Source organism: Lineus longissimus, chromosome 18 (genome assembly GCF_910592395.1).
Source record: "Lineus longissimus chromosome 18, tnLinLong1.2, whole genome shotgun sequence".
Classification (NCBI taxonomy): Eukaryota; Metazoa; Nemertea; class Pilidiophora; order Heteronemertea; family Lineidae; genus Lineus; species Lineus longissimus.
This window is the reverse complement of record NC_088325.1, coordinates 7,098,842-7,116,633: the sequence shown is the minus strand read 5'-3', so window position 1 is coordinate 7,116,633 and position 17,792 is coordinate 7,098,842. Positions and strand designations below refer to the sequence as shown.

The 17,792-nt window shown below is 43.8% G+C and overlaps 1 protein-coding gene across 1 annotated transcript in view; it reads left to right on the top strand.

The window, feature by feature from the left end:
* LOC135502566 (uncharacterized) overlaps window positions 1–17,792 on the top strand; it is a 48,029-nt gene that overhangs the window by 20,321 nt on the left and 9,916 nt on the right. Inside the window, exons 20-27 of the mRNA XM_064795515.1 lie at window positions 3,031–3,233; window positions 4,028–10,710; window positions 11,051–11,329; window positions 11,674–11,807; window positions 13,781–13,953; window positions 15,206–15,419; window positions 16,074–16,169; window positions 16,591–16,658. Coding sequence (XP_064651585.1) covers window positions 3,031–3,233; window positions 4,028–10,710; window positions 11,051–11,329; window positions 11,674–11,807; window positions 13,781–13,953; window positions 15,206–15,419; window positions 16,074–16,169; window positions 16,591–16,658 — 7,850 coding nt within the window. The remainder of the gene's footprint in view (window positions 1–3,030; window positions 3,234–4,027; window positions 10,711–11,050; window positions 11,330–11,673; window positions 11,808–13,780; window positions 13,954–15,205; window positions 15,420–16,073; window positions 16,170–16,590; window positions 16,659–17,792) is intronic.

The window sequence follows — 17,792 nt, the reverse complement described above, 5'->3', positions numbered from 1 at the left end:
GAAAGGAAACTGACCATTTGTTTACCCCACGCGTCCTTCCTGGTTTACAAAGAAGGGCCAATTTGTATGGTCTTTGAAATGGAGGTGAAGTCTGTTGCTCTTGGGCGTGTTGTCAGCTTGGTGGTTGCCCTGACGTATACGTGGGCGCTCCATACTGCTCGGCACACTGGAGAGTTTAAGATGTAGCCATAGTTATCAGCAAGAGTAAGGGGCAGAAATGATCCTACTGACTGCTGATTGTGCACCTCAGGCGATCACACTTCTGTGGACATTCCTTCAATGTTGTTGTTTGTACCTGTTTCTATCATTTCAATTGTTCACTGATTCGTCTTAAATCACTTGAGGCTAAAATGTGTTGTTTCATGATGTTGAGGCAGTTTTTCATAACTTTGATTCGCAAAGCAAGCTGATAAAGCAGTAAATGTGTGCTCATCATTCATTAGAGAATGATCTTATGTAAGGTAGAATGGGGTATTTGTAGCCACGGTTTAATGAGAACATGCAGAACTTAAAATCCAGATGGCAGCACCAGTACTAAAAGGTACACTTCCAGTGTATTTTCCATTAAAATCAAGTTTTGTTGATTTTCTCCCTACACTCATCAAAATGGAATTAAGGACCAATAAAACAACATTTTTGGTGCTATTTCCCCATGTAGAGTAATTAACCTCTTGACTACCGGTACCGTCTGAACGCGTCTATACCGTATTACCTATAGTAATTATTCAGAATTATGATACCAATTTTCAAAAAATTATATCAATTAGGTTTTTGGTGATAGACCCCAAAAACTATACATTTTCGTGAAGGGAATCGACAGGCCTATCGATTTGAATTGGTTGCCAGTTCATATCTGTGAATTGGTGATCAATCACCAATATCGTATCGATTGATTGATTTTTGTGATTTTCTATATAGACAGGAAAAAAACAGATTTTTTTGCAAAACATGTCTTCTCTTTATTGTCAATGAACAGTAGATCAAGTAAAAATTTATATATGACCAGTTACTGATCGATATTGATCGATAATCAATCACTACTTATCGGGATTTTCAACGTCCTATAACATCAACCTTTGCCTCCTCCACCCCAAACTTAGCCCACGAGCTCATATTCAACGTAAAATAATACAATAGAAACGATCCAGAAAGTCATGATACACGCCATGTGCTTCTGAGAGACTTCCTGATTCAGCGCCAAAAATAGTCAAAAGTTTCGCCATCAATACATTTTAGGTCAAACTAGAGGCTCTCATGCCATTTCATACAACCCATAGCAACTCCATACACCGATCAAATAACGATAGGCTATACCTAATCATGTACAGAAAATAATTAGGCAGCGACCGAAAAAACCGTGCAGCGGTAAAAACTTGACTTCAATAGCTACCGACTATTGTTGTCGCCGGTATTCAACTGGTTAAGGGATGAAATATTCAATAATCATTGACCCGGGAAATCGCTTTCTCATTACAACCATGGTCCACTTGCCTGCAGGGCCCCCTATTGGCAGGTTACTCATTGTAGTCCCTTCCTATGATATTGATTGATATCCCCATGCATTAAACAATGCAGGGGCTACAAATTCCCCATTCTACCTTATCTGCTGACAATTCAGGAATGTTCATGATACTGTGAACGCCTATATTCGTGTAAGATTTTTAATGGAAAACTTCCTTTTCGGACTTCACTGCCAAAAATATGTAAATGGATAGATTTCCAATAATTATTTCAGTATGCTTCAGATCAGTAATTATTGTGCCAATTTTTATACTTACATGTATGTGAAACTTTTCCAAAATGTTTGTTAGGCTCACAAAAATAATAAAGGGGCTTAACCTCTTGATTACCGGGCCATTTGGACCGTTTCATACCAAGGCCTTTTTGGTATTATTGTGCAGCCATGTGACCTCCGTCTTCGCTGCCATCGCAGCGCCATCTATACGACTTAGTTCAAGTTGGTGGTTAGGAGACAACATGCCTGCGTCACTATACACCAATAGAGCCAGATCATACCAAACAATACACACTAAGGACACTAGTATTATAGCAACCGCTCAAGCGGGCGGCGGTGAACATGTGTATTTGATTGCGACTGCTATAGTGGTCGGCATTGGTCAACTGGTTAAACAGCATGCTTTTGAAAAATAGCGGAATACATGTACAGTACCCTCTCTATTAAGGATACCCTTGGGATTGACAAATGCTGTCCTACAGAGGTGTCCTGATTATAGGTCAGGTCAAGTCAATTTGGTACCTAATGCAGAGTCTTTCGAGGGTGGCTTTAATAGAGAAGTGTTGGCTTATAGAGGTTCCACTATACATGCTTCCCGAAATTGGTGGCTTGCATTGGAACTAACTTTTTCCCCCTTGTCCGTCATTAAAGGCATTCAAGTGTGTTGGTCAACCATGACTATCTCCTTTGTCCCTCCACCATAAGGCCTAGTTTCCCCTTATGACATCACTATTTCGGACACTCAGCGTCCCATTTCTGGAAAGGTGTATATTGTTGGTTTTTGATGTCTTGTTTGTTTTGATATAAAGTAAAGCTGATAACTAATCCATTTCTGAGGCTGCATGCTTGGGGCGTCTATTCTTGGACGCTTGCTTATAACCCTAACCCTAAAAATCTAAACCAGTCTGGGGTCAAATGAATTGGAAAGGAAACTGACCATTTGTTTACCCCACGCGCCCTTCCTGGTTTACAAAGAAGGGCCAATTTGTATGGTCTTTGAAATGGAGGTGAAGTCTGTTGCTCTTGGGCGTGTCGTCAGCTTGGTGGTTGCCCTGACGTATACGTGGGCGCTCCTTACTGCTCGGCACACTGGAGAGTTTTAGATGTAGCCATAGTTATCAGCAAGAGTAAGGGGCAGAAATGATCCTACTGACTGCTGATTGTGCATCTCAGGTGATCACACTTCTGTGGACATTCCTTCAATGTTATTCTGTTGTTTATACCTTCTATCTCATTTTGAATAATTTGTTACATATCACCAGAGGCTAAAAAGTTTGGGCAACCTCTCTTTTCAGTTGATCCAGAACAACCGATTTGCTGTTCTGCGTCGTTCCTGTGTTGATCTAGATGCTGCCAAGAAGTACCTGAAGAAGTCATGGTCTGTTGGCTTTGATCCAAAGAAGCTCTCCATAATGGTCGGCTCTGCTACGGTGGAGAGTCTTGGTTATCTTATGCCCTTGTCTGACCAGAGGGATTTCCTCGTCCCGGCCGAGTACAGGTGAGTGCGGTATTGCTTTTAACGGTTGGTCAGATTGATTTCTGGCTGACAAAGATCATTTACAGTATGGGATCGCGCATGAGACATGTTCCTTCATTTTATGACTTCCTCAGGTGTATTTACCATTCCTATTTTGCTCCAGCCTGAATTTAATAATAGGTAACGAAGGGTATAAAGTATCCAACTCTCGTCGGCCAATAACCAAAGTGTTTATGAACCCAACTCTCTTCAACTTGGTCATTCAGATAAGACTTGTGTACCTTTTGAAAATGCAATTTTGGAGTTTAAAAGCATAGCTTACTGAGATAGTTTTCTTTCCCTGCTTGAACGTTGTCAGTCTGTTGGTTGATGACGTCACAACTGACCTACACATGCAGGTTTATGATTGTATCAGGTTGTCCCTGATGGTCTGGTTGTCACAGATGGAGATACACTCTTTTATTCCTCGCTCAAAACATCTGGCGTCCATGTTCAAGACATTCTCCATGTTTACTTTATATAGCCAGGAAAGCTTTCTTGGTTGCTGTGCAGTGTTCAAAAGATTTGAAACTACGGGTTATATTATGAGATGACTTTCTGGGTGGTGATTCAGATGTTATAGTAGTTATGGGCCACAAGAGACTTGCGGGAATCCATTGTTGCTGCTGAAATTGAGGGGCGAAAGAAACGGAAAGGACGACGAGTCTTGTGAAGCTGTTGTGGCCTGTAAGCGGTGTATTAGTTTGAGTCTCCACGGTGTAGGCCTATGTGATTTTGCCGCTTGTAAGACTGATGTTGAATACATTGCATTCCAGCTGTACCCGCATGTACTGGAGTACCCAGGATGCAAGGCGACGATGCATCTACACGCTACGTATCTTTGAAGTGAAGCCTGAAGAGCAGATGCCAGAATTTGCCAAGGACATGACGTACCAGCATGACTTGAACCACCCAGACTACATCCCACCCATGGAGATCCCTGGAATACGCTCATTAAACTTATCGATTTCAGTCGAGGAGAATACTTCGCCGAAAATCACGGAATTGTTTGATGAGAATCTTGGTAGTGACTCCAATCTGAAAACTGATTTCTCCCGTAGTTACCCGGGTGTGAGGCTGTCTTCAATCAAGACAGACGATGCTCTGTCTAAGTCATGGCCATTGCACGACAGTATGGAGAATCCGCTGAAGCAGTTGTCACCGAGCACGTTGAAATTACTCGGAGATGTTGCCAACAAGTCGCCAACACCACCTCTGCGTGACCAGGATGATCTTCCCAATCTTTCAAGTTTGACGCGGATTGCAGATCGGTTGAATTCAGCTGCTGCAAAGAGTAGAAGTCGCGAAGGTTCATTGGAGAGGCAAGTCCTATCGGTAGATGCGAGCAGCACGCCTGAGTTACCAAAAGTATCCCGAGGAGAGGCAGATTCACCAAACGCTCCAGTTTTCTCATTTAATTCAGTAATGGCGGAAAATCCTGTGTCAGACGTCCAGAAATCAGGTGTCTCTGATGAGGCAGGAGCTGCAGAAGAACCTCGTATTGACCTAAGTGAATCAGTTGAATCTGTGGAATCTCTCATCCTCCAGATAGAAGGTGCTTTACCTGATATTGGTGAGGATGAGCTCATCCTACAGGTCGATCCCAGTATTTTTGATCAGCTTCAGAGTGAGGAGGAGGGTGGGAACGAGGTTGTCTTTATGTTGACAGATGGGAGTGAGGATGATTCCATTGTTAAAGCAGCAGATCCAAAAGATAGTGAAATTGACTTGAAAGCAACCGAGAATCTTGGTGTGGTCGAGTCTGATCAAATCCCTGCCAAGTCAGTCGAATCGGATTCGCTGAAATTGGATGAGTCTTGTGTCGTGCATGCTGCAGAATGTCCTGAAGGTGGTCAGCCAAGTTTAAATGAATATGAACTGCCACGAAGAGAACCTTCTTTGCCGATTAATAGCACAAGCTCACCTAATGGTAGCGAAAGTTTAAATAAAGATGATCGCAGTGCCGAAGATGCTCGAGAGACTGATACTGACTATTTGGATGTTGTCCCGTCATTGGAATGTGATGAGTTGATGTCTGCTCTAGATCCTGACACCGACCAGCTGGAGGATCGTAGCCCTGGCTCTGGTGAACCAGGCCAGGCAGCTGTCAATGGGGGTGGCAGCGGTGAAACGGAGGCCAGCTCGAATCTCTCTCAGGAAATGGAAGAAGATGGTGTCGGGCAAGGGACAAGTGATGGTTCTTCCTCGTACGTAACAGCTGAAGATCTTTCCTCCCCAACAATGTTGGAAAACACAGTTTCTCCAGTAACGAGCGAGTCCTCACCGCAAGTGTTGATGTCTAAATCATTTGAGAAGTCTGTTGAGACCAGCAAAAAAACAGGTGACAAGGGAGTTCCACAACCTGTGTGTGTTCAAGAGCCTCTGGTTGCAGAAAAGCTGACCAACGTGGAGTCGCAGCAAAGTTCCCTGAGTTCTGAACCAGAAACATTACCAGGACAGCCAAATTTGTTGAGCGGTATTTCTCCGGTGTCCATTCAACTGACCGAATCTCAATTACAAAAAGCTGCCGAGTCCCTCAAAAAGTCTACGCGGGGTAGCAAGCCAAAGGGGACAGTGGTTGAATACATGGATGGATTGGTGTCTGACATGCTGAAAGGAACACGCATCCCACGTTCACCTGCGTCCAAGCTGCCAACCGTTCATGAATTGTTGGAGATGCGAAAGGTCCAGGGGAATGATGCAGCGGGCAAGGAGGTGACATGCAATGAGGCTCTCAAGTCCTCAGATGGTGCTCTCTTAAACCAAGCTGCCCCGACCAACCAGAGAGTTCACCATCCCTGTGTGGATTTGCAGCAAGTGAATCCTGCTGTGAGTATGATTATGCCGGCTGCTATCGGTGCTCCAATGCTGCCTCCACCACCAGTACCAGCTACGAGCAGCATGATACAAACTGTCAACAGAGGATTTTCATCATACGTTGAACCAGTTCATGTGATGCCTCAAGCTGCTATACTACAGCGTGTTCGATATGTACCACCACCAGTTCCCTATCAAGAACCTGAACGTGTCACAGAAGTTTTTGATAAAAACAATGTGCTCATTGGTCACAAACTTCGCAAGCCAGTCTACAATAGAAGTGGTGTGCAGATTGGATTTCATTTTGAGTGGGTGGATCCTGGGCTGCCCAAAGTGGAGGAGCCACCACCTGTGATGGTCTCCACTGAATCACAGAGTTCACTGTCACCGGAGAAGACGGGTAGTGATCTGGAAGATGGTGATGAGGCATTAGATGGTGGGAGTGCATCTGACTCTGATTGTGTCGTGATTGAAGATCGTCGGACTTTACAGAAGGATGATGCTATACCAATCAAGGAGCCAGTGGAGACTGCAGACAACATATTTGAAGCCATCGTGGGACATGCTAGATCAAAACGTGTGAAATCGCTTCAAAGAAACCCGAGGCATATTGTCCAGAAGAAGGAAGCAGCGGAACAGATCGAAGGAAAAGACGTGGAGATACGAAATAAACGTGGCAAGGATAATCAGCCATCGAGTAGCGAAAATAATACCTACCCAGGGAACGGAAATGAACCTGAACCTGAACCGGTGGAGGAAGTTAAAATGGTCAAAACGTATCCCCTTCGTCGGACAGCGCAGCGGAAGTCCGAAGCACGTATGAGAGAGTTAGAAGCAGCCGCGAGTGCGGCCTGTAGTGAACCAGTATCCTTGCATGATAAGATTGTGCAGAAGATTAAGGCCAGGAGCTTGGAACGTTCAAAACCATCCGATGCTGGTCCTTATAAATGTAAGTTATGCAAGCGATTGTACCGCACCCAGGATAGTTACAAGACACATATCCAGACATGCAACTTTGAAGTCAGTGATAGCGAAGAAGAGGAATTACAAGAAACGTCTGCCAACGTGAAGAAGGCAACAGAAAAATATGAGATGAAAGATGACGGAAGTGAAGTGACACAACAGGCAAGCGATGTTGCCATGGAGACGGGTGATGGTGATGCATTGGTTCTTCAAACGCGTCTTCGCAGTGGTCGCTCAAAAACAAAGATTCCAGTGCCGAGGGATTCAGCCAGTCCATCAAAGGTCATTGAGAATTTCCCTGATTCTAAACATGTTGTGGAGACATCAGCTGATGTTGATATTCAGAATAAACCTGATGTGGAGAATGGGAATGAAAATAACCACGCTCTGCGGAGTAGTCCTGTTACACCGAATACACCTACGGATGCGAGGACGGAAGGAACTCCTGTTGTGGAGACTCGGGAACAAGTAAATCAGGTTGTAAAGCATAATACACTGGAGAACGCTGCTCTGGAGAGTGGTGTTCAACAAACTCCTATTGTCGAAATCCGTCCTCAGTCTATGCCTGTTGAGGAAAGCACGACAGTTGATACCGCAGCTCTGGCAAGCAGTACACCAAACTCCCCAGTTAAGGAGGATTGTACACTAGACTCTCAAGATGTTGGCAGCAGTTTGCACAATGCCCTTGCTTCGGGAAGTATGGCCTGGGAGAGAGGCATTGGTCGTGGGAGAGGCAGGGGCCGAGGACGACCAAGGGGGAGACCAGCAAAACAACCACGCATGGACACCCACAGTGTTGACCAAGACTATCATCATGATGAAACTGAGTTTGATCATGTCAGTGTGACTCCTGTCAGGCGAGGCAGAGGGCGCCCTCGTGGACGTCCACCATCACATTCCTCAAGGAGAAGTCCAGGAGAAGGCTTTACAGAATTGCCACAGGAGTATGATGAGTTAGAACATTCACTCGAAGCGCGGAGGAGTCCTCTTGGTGAGGTTACTGACACAGGATTCGATGATGGCGATCGTGTCAAAGTGACTTTACGTAGCGGGCGCCTAGCAAGGAAATTGCCTCTTCATGTGAGTGATTCTGATGAGGATATCAGACCGACTGTTGCCAAGCGCTCGCGAGGTCTACCGCGCGGGCGTGGGCGTGGTAGAAAAAGGCACTCGTCACCAAGGTCAAATGACCCTGATTTCAGTCCAGACGATGACTTACACAAGCGACGATCGTCTGGTTCGCCACGGAGTCGTAGATTATCAGATTCTTCATGGAGTGAACATATCATTGTCACTAAGACGCATGTGTCGCCCAGTTCTCAAAATCCTCTTCGGACAGAGTCGGAAAATCTATCAAAAAGTCCTGAATTTTCAAGTCAACAAATTACTAGTTCTAGTCCAAAACAGACATCACATGCTATAAATATTGTGAGTATGCCATCACCAGCTGCCATGTCGACAGTTAGTATGTCGTCCGGACCTTTTTCAGCGTCGACGACAGTGAGTCGGAAACCTGATGATGCAACTGTTATATCACCCGTCCAAACTTGCACCAAAGACAGTAGTGTGACATTATCGGATGAATCGATGGGAGATGTCCAGGAAGACTTCAGTAGGAAGTCGACCTCTCACTCACAGGAAGTGACTGACAGTCATATGACAGTGGTTGAAATGACTGATGTGTCACATGGTGATAATGCTGTATCAAATAGTCCAAAACAGGAATCACTGCCAGTCAAGAAGACACCTAGTCCTAAAGATTCTCACAAGAGGACAAATATCTTTGATGTATTTGGAATGGGTTCCAAATGCGATACGGAACAGCCCGAAACTAGTCATGGTGGAGTTGGTCGAGATGTAGCAGCCTCTGGTGCTGGATTGAGCTTGGCTCAGGTGCGGCGGATATCAAATCCCGTCCAGAAAGAGGTGGGGGCTGATTCAGGTTTGGATACGGATAGTGAAAAAGAAGTTACAGTCAAACAGCGGCCAGGAGAATCGGAGAAACGTGAAATCGGTGTTCAGGCAACTTTGGAGGGATCAGCTGAATTGGGGCATAGTTTTAAAAGTGACCAGTTTGGGGCATCTGAGAGAATGCCCACCCATGGTGGTGTTATTACCGCTAAAGAAATGGCGCCATCTTTCTCGAGTGTCATGAACCAGGAATTGGAGTCTCAAGCAGATGACTGTGTGGTTATCCCGGTGTCCACTTCGGATCTACAACGAAAGCTCGTCAACATCCAACCCAAGAAACAATTCCAGACTATCATGAGACCTGTGATTCAGAAACAACCAGAATATGTTTTGAGTCCTCCACCAGGAAGTGGCAGTCTTGGCGGGATGTTGATCGATCTGAACCAACATCGAATGCCTGTTTCCACGGTTACGTCAACAATCGCGTACAACGTGCCAGGCTTAGTTGGTCAACCTGCGGCTAGCACCATAGCAGCACAGTCGATGCCTATTTTTCAGGATCCGCTGGGGAATCTCCTGAATCCAGGCGTGCAGAATGTGAACATGATACAAAGTGGCCTGATTTCTCAACAGCCAACTATCCTCCCACAGACTATTCATACACAGACATTCCAGAATTTAACAGGACTAACCCAGGACATGCTCCAGTTGGCACATGTGCAGGGTAATCAGATTGTACTGCCGGGATTGACTGCCGAGCAGGTTCAGCAACTCACAGGGCAGATGCCACCTCAAACAGTCCACCATCTCCACCAGCATCCCATGAACCAGAATCCGCCCACATCGCACATCTTGCACATGAGTGTTGGAGGACAACAGTTGTTGGCAGCTAGCCAGCCCCAGCAGACGATGCCTATGCAGAGCTGGCAGAATGTGAGTGCGTCTTCAATGAATGTCAGTTACCTTGGTGGGCTCACAGGAATTCATGCGCCAAATATGCCAGATAAAGCTGCAATCATCTTGAAGGATCCCAACATGGTCAAGACACTAGCGCCTGTCCCAACAACCGTGGGGCAAAACGTCACTGTCAGGAAGTACGTTTTACCAAAACAATCTTCAAGTAGTTCCTTCAGAATTCCTATGGATAAGCGAGCCATACCACCATTAAAGAAAAGTATCCTCCCTCAGAAAAGAACAGTATCTGTTTCTCAACCGACACGCCAAGGATCTTTGCCAAGTCGAGCGAATTCATTGTCTATGCCAGCAACATATACTTGTACGAGTTCACCACAAGTTGTTTCAAGACAGCTGCCGTCTGTCATCACATACAAAAAAAGCTTGACTGAGTCATCTTCCTTAGTTAGCCAAGCGAAGCCTCGGACAACAACTGCTGTCCACCCGGTACCAGCGTATTCCATTGACAATTCAAAGACTGCACCACGAGCTGGTCGGACAAGTATTTACAAGTTACCGCATCTCGATCCAAAACGGGCACAGTATGGAAAACCGTTGAAAAAGAAAGTCGGTAGGCCGCTGAAATCCTGTCTGAAACGAAAAGCGGAGGGACAGATAGGGAAGTCCAAGGTGAAGAGAAATAAACCTTGGCAGTATGTGGATTGTCTTGGAACCGTTCATACCGGTACAGTGCAACGGGTACGTGAGCTGAAGCAGGTGCAGCCAAGTAGGAACGTGGATGGCTGTGTGGTGACGTCGCATCGGTTGGAGCGGTTGAAGACTAAGCCAAGCATTGCTGACAGGCCAACAACGGGTAAGTTGTTGCATTTTATAGGCCTAGTTCATCAAAAAGAAAAACATACTTGTTCCAAAACATTCCTGCTATTGGTTTTTCTGATGGCTATTGGTAATTTATAGTAATTTGTAGTTTTCTTCATCAAGTGTGTCACTGAGAGTTGTCCGAACTCTATCTTTGTAAAACTGCCATTTGTACTTGACGCAAACATTACAGTAATTTTACAGGATTGTTCAGTCAGACTTGGCAGTCGGATGTATACCAACGTTTTAGTCGGGAGTTCAGGGGTGGGGAATACCCTGAAATCTCTTACCGGTTCTCTTGCCCTCACCTGCCACCTCCTGTAATTTTCATTCAGACACACGCCACACGCATTTACTCCACGAGAAGCAAATGACATCCCTACCACAGATCCAAAATGAGGAAATTGCGGAGACAAGCACTAATTTACCTGGAAATGTTTCCTCTGAACCGCAGCCGCAACTTGCTGCAGATGGCTCCAGGCTAATGTACGAGATCACGAGCGATGATGGGTTCAAAGTGCAGGCAGAGTCAATGGACGAAGCCTGGAAAATGTTGACGGAGAAACTACAAGATGCACGGGCGAACGCAAGGATGAAACAGCTCAGCTTTGCTGGTAGGTTGTCTATGTTCAGTTTATGACCTGCTTACTGCTTACTGCCGTTATCACAAAGAATCCGTGAAACTTTGAATCACCTCCTATTTGGCTGCAAGGCTAGATGGCAGTGAAATGTCTTTGGCAGACACCACTGCTAGGTGGATGTCTAACGATCTGACTGTAGCACTCAGAACACTGCTCTGCCAATAGAAGGCAGCAATTCTCAATCTTTTCATTCGTGTCCCCAATTGAAAGATTCTACATGAGCAGTAGCCTCCGACAGGTATGTATCATCATGACTACACACTAAGTTGCTCTGGATGATTCCTTGGCTACAATTACAATTAATGTGTCTACTTCAGGTGTGAATGGTGCTGACATGTTCGCTGTCTCCCACGATAACGTCGTCTATCTCCTCGAGCAGCTCTTTGGTGCCAACAACTGCAGAAACTACAGATTCAAATACCATGACTATGACCAGTCACAGATAGAGGAGGTAAGTATTTCGTTTGAAATATGACATTGGTTTGTCCAGGGTTGAAAAATCTTACATATTTGTGAACCGCATGTCGCACTGAAGATGAGATGAAGTGACATCAGGAGATAATGAAAAAAATGTATGCGCTCATACTTCACAGAAGGCAGACAAACAGTCCATCTCAACCATCTCAACCTGCCAAGCTCAGAGTGACATGCACCTGGTTTTGCTGTGACGGGTCACGTTTTTGGCTCACCGTAAGGGGAGTCTATACGATAGCGCTGTGTCCGTCGTCGTCGTCGTCGTCGTCGTCGTCGTCGTCGTCGTCGTCGTCGTCGTCGTATCCTAACAGTGGCACGTTTCTTAACTGCTAGGGCTATGAACTTGAAACTTTGTACACAGAATGCCCTAGGTCAGCTGACCTCTGACACTGATTTTCGGTCCGATCTGATTCTCTGTTTGGCCACCAGGGGGCCAAATGTCGATATCTAAAAAGTGTGATATCTCGCTTATTAGTGACTTGTTTTCGATAAAACTTTTGTTGTAGGTACTCATAGCAAATATACATTTTATATTATACGGGTTTTTAATTTGACCTTGTTTTCAAGGTCACAGAGGTCATATGGCATAAATTGGCCATTAGAGTGTAAACTATGGCACGTTTCTTAACCACTAAAGCTATGAACTTGAAACTTGGTACATATAACCCCCTATATCACATAGCCTCTGGTGCTGAATTTTGGTTTGATCTGATTCTCAACTTTGCCACCAGGGGGCCAAAAGTGGATATCTAAAAAGTGTGATATCTCGCTTATAAGTGACTTGTTTTCGATAAAATTTTTATGGTAGGTACTCTTAGGAAGAATACATCACATGTCTTACGGGTTTTCAATTTGACCTACTTTTCAAGGTCACAGAGGTCATATGGCGTAAATTGGCCGTTAGAGTGTAAACTATGGCACGTTTCTTAACCAGTAAAGCTATGAACTTGAAACTTGGTGCATATAACCCCCTACATCAGATAACCTTTGATGCCAAATTTTGGCCTGATCTGATTCTTTATTCGGCCACCAGGGGGCCATAATGGAAAAAGGAAGAAGTGCAATATCTTGCTTATTTGAGTGAATTGTTTTCGATAAAATTTTTATGGCAGGGACTTCTATCAAGGATACACCACATGTCCTACGATTTTTGGATTTGACCTCCTTTTCTAGGTCACAGAGGTCAAATGGCGTAAATTGGCCATTAGAGTGTAACTATGGCACGTTTCTTAACTGCTGAAGCTATGAACTTGAAAGTTGGTACATGTAACCCCCTACATCAGATAATCTCTGACACCGAATTTTGGCCTGATCTGATTCTTGATTTGGCCACCAGGGAGTCAAAACTGAAAAAGTAGGACATGCAATATCTCGCTTATTAATGACTTTTTTTCGATGAATTTTTTATTGCAGGGACTCTTAGCAATCACACGATATTGATCTTGTTGATGTCATAGACAATTATTGGTTGGATCATAAACATATATATACTGCCCTGTCTTATTACTTGACATCAATACACATCTAAAAAAAGTCTTCATGCCTGATTGTTCACCATATTCACCTCTAAACTAAGCATGATCCTGCCTACTAAAAGATGTATACGGTGAGCACAATGGCCCCTGGCCGTTTCATTTGGTCGGTATTCCCTAAATTTTTGTTGGGATATTCCCTTCCATGTCATTTCTGTTGACATTTATTTATTTCCATCCAATATTGCATTTTAAGCCCACTAATATTCACAGCTTATGATTTGGCGGTCGATGAAACAGGGTCGAGCAGTTTTGGTTTCTTTGTGCCTCACCTGGTAACAATGTTTTGGTGTTGTTATCAATCAATTAGAAAAATCCATTTTGTTCAAAATGGGTTTGTGGTCATTGTGTTATCAAGAAAAGTCATTATGCCATTATATATTATGTCAACTTGATGTGAGTAACTTCTTGATTTCAGGAGCCACCCCTCAATCCGACCGGTAGTGCCCGTTCAGAACCGTTCCGCAACCGCAACCCGTACGAGATGTTCAGCTTCCTGCTGTCCCAGTTCAGGCGACCACCAGAGTATAACCCTCACATGAAGTCCAAAACGAATTCAGCCGATGTGGATACATTACATAAATCATCAAGGTAGGACGTGATGAAGTCATTTTGATAATGTGCTTATGACTCGATAAAGAACTGGAAACTTACAGAATGTTTCAGTTAGCATCCTCCATCTTTCATCAGCCAGTTCGAGTTAAAACAGCTTCGTGACTACAGCACGGGTAACTAGGGAAAGGGTGTCGGGTTTGATGAGGGCTTGGTTCCATGTGCTCGAGAGTTAATACTGTCGGCCACCTTTCCTGTGGAGGGATGGGTTGTATTTGTAGACCCTTTCAAAGATTCCCTTCAGTATCACAATTGTCAACCGAGATGTCTAACCCTTTGATATCATCAGGGTATGCCATTGTTTTAAGAGACAGTTGCCAACAGTATATGTAATGTAATTTTCCCAAGCAAATATTTTGGTCCAGTAACATCACTAGCTCTACTGAACAAAAAAAAGTGGAAGTCAGGTTACCCAAATTATTACTTACTTTTGAATCTTTGGATGTGTTTGAAGGCCAGAGGTGAATTGGCTGAAAATTAGAATAATCCCACCATAACATGTAGCTTAATCTGCACTGCAACACAATATGATCTGGTATACATTGTAAGTACAAACAAGAATTGATAAAGTCTATTCTTTATTGATTCTTCGTACAATTAGCATTATGAAAAAAACATCAGTGAACCTGATTTATATTTTTGTGGTATTACAGTGTTGGGATTTGTCTTTGAAGCTAGTCTTGCAACTGTAGTTCTATCCACTGGGGGACCTCGGTGACTCCGGAGTAACAATAGTTGCCAGATAAACTGATGGAAAACGAAGGTGTTCATCTTTTATAGATTTATACCTAAAGTAACCATCATACAAACAAAACATTTGATGGAGAAAGTGATTGATTTCAATGTTTCTGAACAGGTTTTCTTGGCTGTACATCAAATAATTGGCTGCAGCATTTCAGGGTTTTATAGCCATGAAGTCTTTCTGAAAAGAAATGGTTTGCATAAACAATTAGAAAAAATAAAGATTTTTCAAAATGACCAAGTAAGCGTACAATCATGTCGGTGCAAAATAAGTTAATTGAAAGGAATTTCCTGGGGCGGTTTTATTTTTCAAACTAGAAATTTGAAGTATCAAACTAGAAGTTTGAAGTTTCAAACTAGAAGTTTGAAGCATTGGAAATTAACAAGATTTAAACAGCAGAAACAAGTCGACTTGGTCGCTTCTTTGCCAAAAGTAAGTTAAATGTTTTTTGTTATTTCACTTGTTACATACTTTCACCGTCTCCTCCAGGCGTGCCACGAGTATAGATCTGCCCATGGCCATGCGCTTCCGTCATCTACGAGGCCATGCCAAGGAAGCCGTAGGTGTCTACCGATCGCTGATCCACGGCCGTGGCTTGTACTGCAAACGAGCCATCGATGCTGGTGAGATGGTGATTGAGTATGCGGGCGAGGTCATCCGCTCCGTTATGACAGACAAGAGGGAGAAGTATTATGAAAGCAAGGTGAGAGAAAATGCAGTGGAACATCTCTACAGAGCACGTTCTTGACAGAAAACATCAAACTGTGATCTGATATTTGTCATTCTACCCACAAGCCACTGATCAAGGGTCAGTAAGGTGTTAAAAGATTGTAAAATATCCATGAAGGGTTAAGAAAGAAGGAGAAGGAACCCACAGAGGTCCCATCTTCGGATTTCTTGCTTCCTCTTCTACCTGAACCCTTTTTGCAGTCATTTGACCCCTTACTGACACTTGATTCAGTGGCCTGTGTTCTACCCCTATCAAAAACCTGATGATACAGAGTGTGAATTGAACAAGAAATGTTGATACCAATTCAGGAGAATATTGGCAGCATTCTCCAATCATGGTGATTAGCTACATGTGTCTAAAATGTTTAGAGCTAGCTGCCAACTCGCAAAAAGAGATGGAAAAGAACTTTTCCTAAAATATTCAAATGTTGCAGTAACATTCAAATAAGCAATGTTGATGTGTACACAAGTCAGTCACTGATCATGTAAATCATGCTGTGTACAGATGAAAATTCAGGAGTGTATTTTCAAACCCTGCTTGTCAGGGAAGTACCTTATCATTGTCAATTGGTGAAATTTATTGTTCTTCCCCAATTGAGATTTGTTACGTGAGAGTCCTTTTTTTCAGGGCATTGGTTGTTACATGTTCCGTATTGATGATTATGATGTCGTAGATGCTACAATGCATGGGAACGCAGCGAGATTCATCAACCATTCCTGTGATGTAAGTAGTCTTGACACTAGAAGTAGTCGCAATCATATGATCATCCACACCAGCATGTAAGCTTATTGTGCAATACGTCATACAAGGGATTATTGTTCATGTTTGTGGTGTACACATTTGCTCTCCGTCTGTTTGCTTTGCGCAACATTCAAGATGAATCGTCTTTTAGTGTCTATCCTCTGGAGCCTTCTGATTACAAGCAGAGGATAACATACTCTAAGCGCTGATACAGGTTATTTTGACATCCAGAGTTGATACGATGAAGAAGGTAGAATAATTGTCTTGATGTAGTGATAAAATAGATAGCAAATTTGATGCGATCTCAGCAGCAGTTTGGAATGGTCTTCATGGCTTTGCTGTCCGAGGAGGTTTGTTCTTCTCTCAGAACTCACTGTGATGTGTGGTGTTCATTTAATTTCAGCCCAACTGTTACTCGAAGGTGATCCAGGTCGAGGGCAAGAAGCACATTGTCATATTTGCCATGAGAGCGTAAGTGGTTTTTTAGCTCAGCTGACTAAGTCAGCCGAGCTTGTCAAATAAGTTGTTCAGTGGCGTCCGTCTGTCCATCCATCCATCCATCCATCCGTCCATCCGTTAAACCCATGGTGCACATTTTGTAACCGTAAGACCTAGAGACTTCAATTTTGCATTTCTGGATACTTCTGGTCAAACTCTACTTTCAAAACAAAATTTGTCGCCATTCGACCTACTTCCTGCGAGCGAGAGTGCATGAAGGAAACTGGCCTATATCGGCCTAGGAGCAGCAGAATTAGTCGAAATATGCTCTAATATTAAGATAAAATTCTTGAAAATCTATTTTATTGAGAAAAAGTTCAAAATTTTAACAGGAGAGGGCGCTACCTGCCTTTTAATTATTTCTGCCGATTCAAATTCCCGCCCGATGACGTCAGCCATCAATAAAGTCTCCTATTTGCCAGTTCTCAAAACATGGCAGCTGCACAACAGAAGCAGTAGCTCCAGGAATAAATCACTACCGTATTTTCCGGCGTATGACCCGCGGCTTTTTGCCCTCAAACAGGCCCAAAAAGTGGGGGTGCGGGTAATACAAAGGTGCGGGTCTTGCGTGGATTCTGAGAGGGATAAGCCCCAACCCCAAAGAAAAAAAAGGGGACCAAACTGGTTACTTGATAAGGATTTATGTCCATCGTTTTCGCATTGTTTTCAACCAATATTTCCGCCATGATCGCATAGTTTGTGATGTCTCCGCTAGGGAAAATAGTTACGGCCATGCTGGAATTGATCCACTTTGGTTAACAATTAAAAAAAACATGGCGGTTCTAGGATGTCAACATCAATGAATGGCTTACTATTTTTGGAGAATGCGGGTCTTGGAGCAGTGCGGGTCATAATCAGGTGCGGGTCTTGCGTGGCTTTAGGTAATGGTCAAAGGGGGTGCGGGTCATAGGGCAGTGCGGGGGATAATCCGGAAAATACGGTATTCACTTCAGCTTCGTCATCGATTGTACCCCCACTTTATTGTGTTTTGTGTGGTGTTCCTATTCAATCAACGATGTAAGGCCTTATTATGTTGGTTTTAATTGAGAAGGTGCATTATAAGCGGCCTACGAAATACCGAAGCGGAGACAAAATGGCGGCATGTTG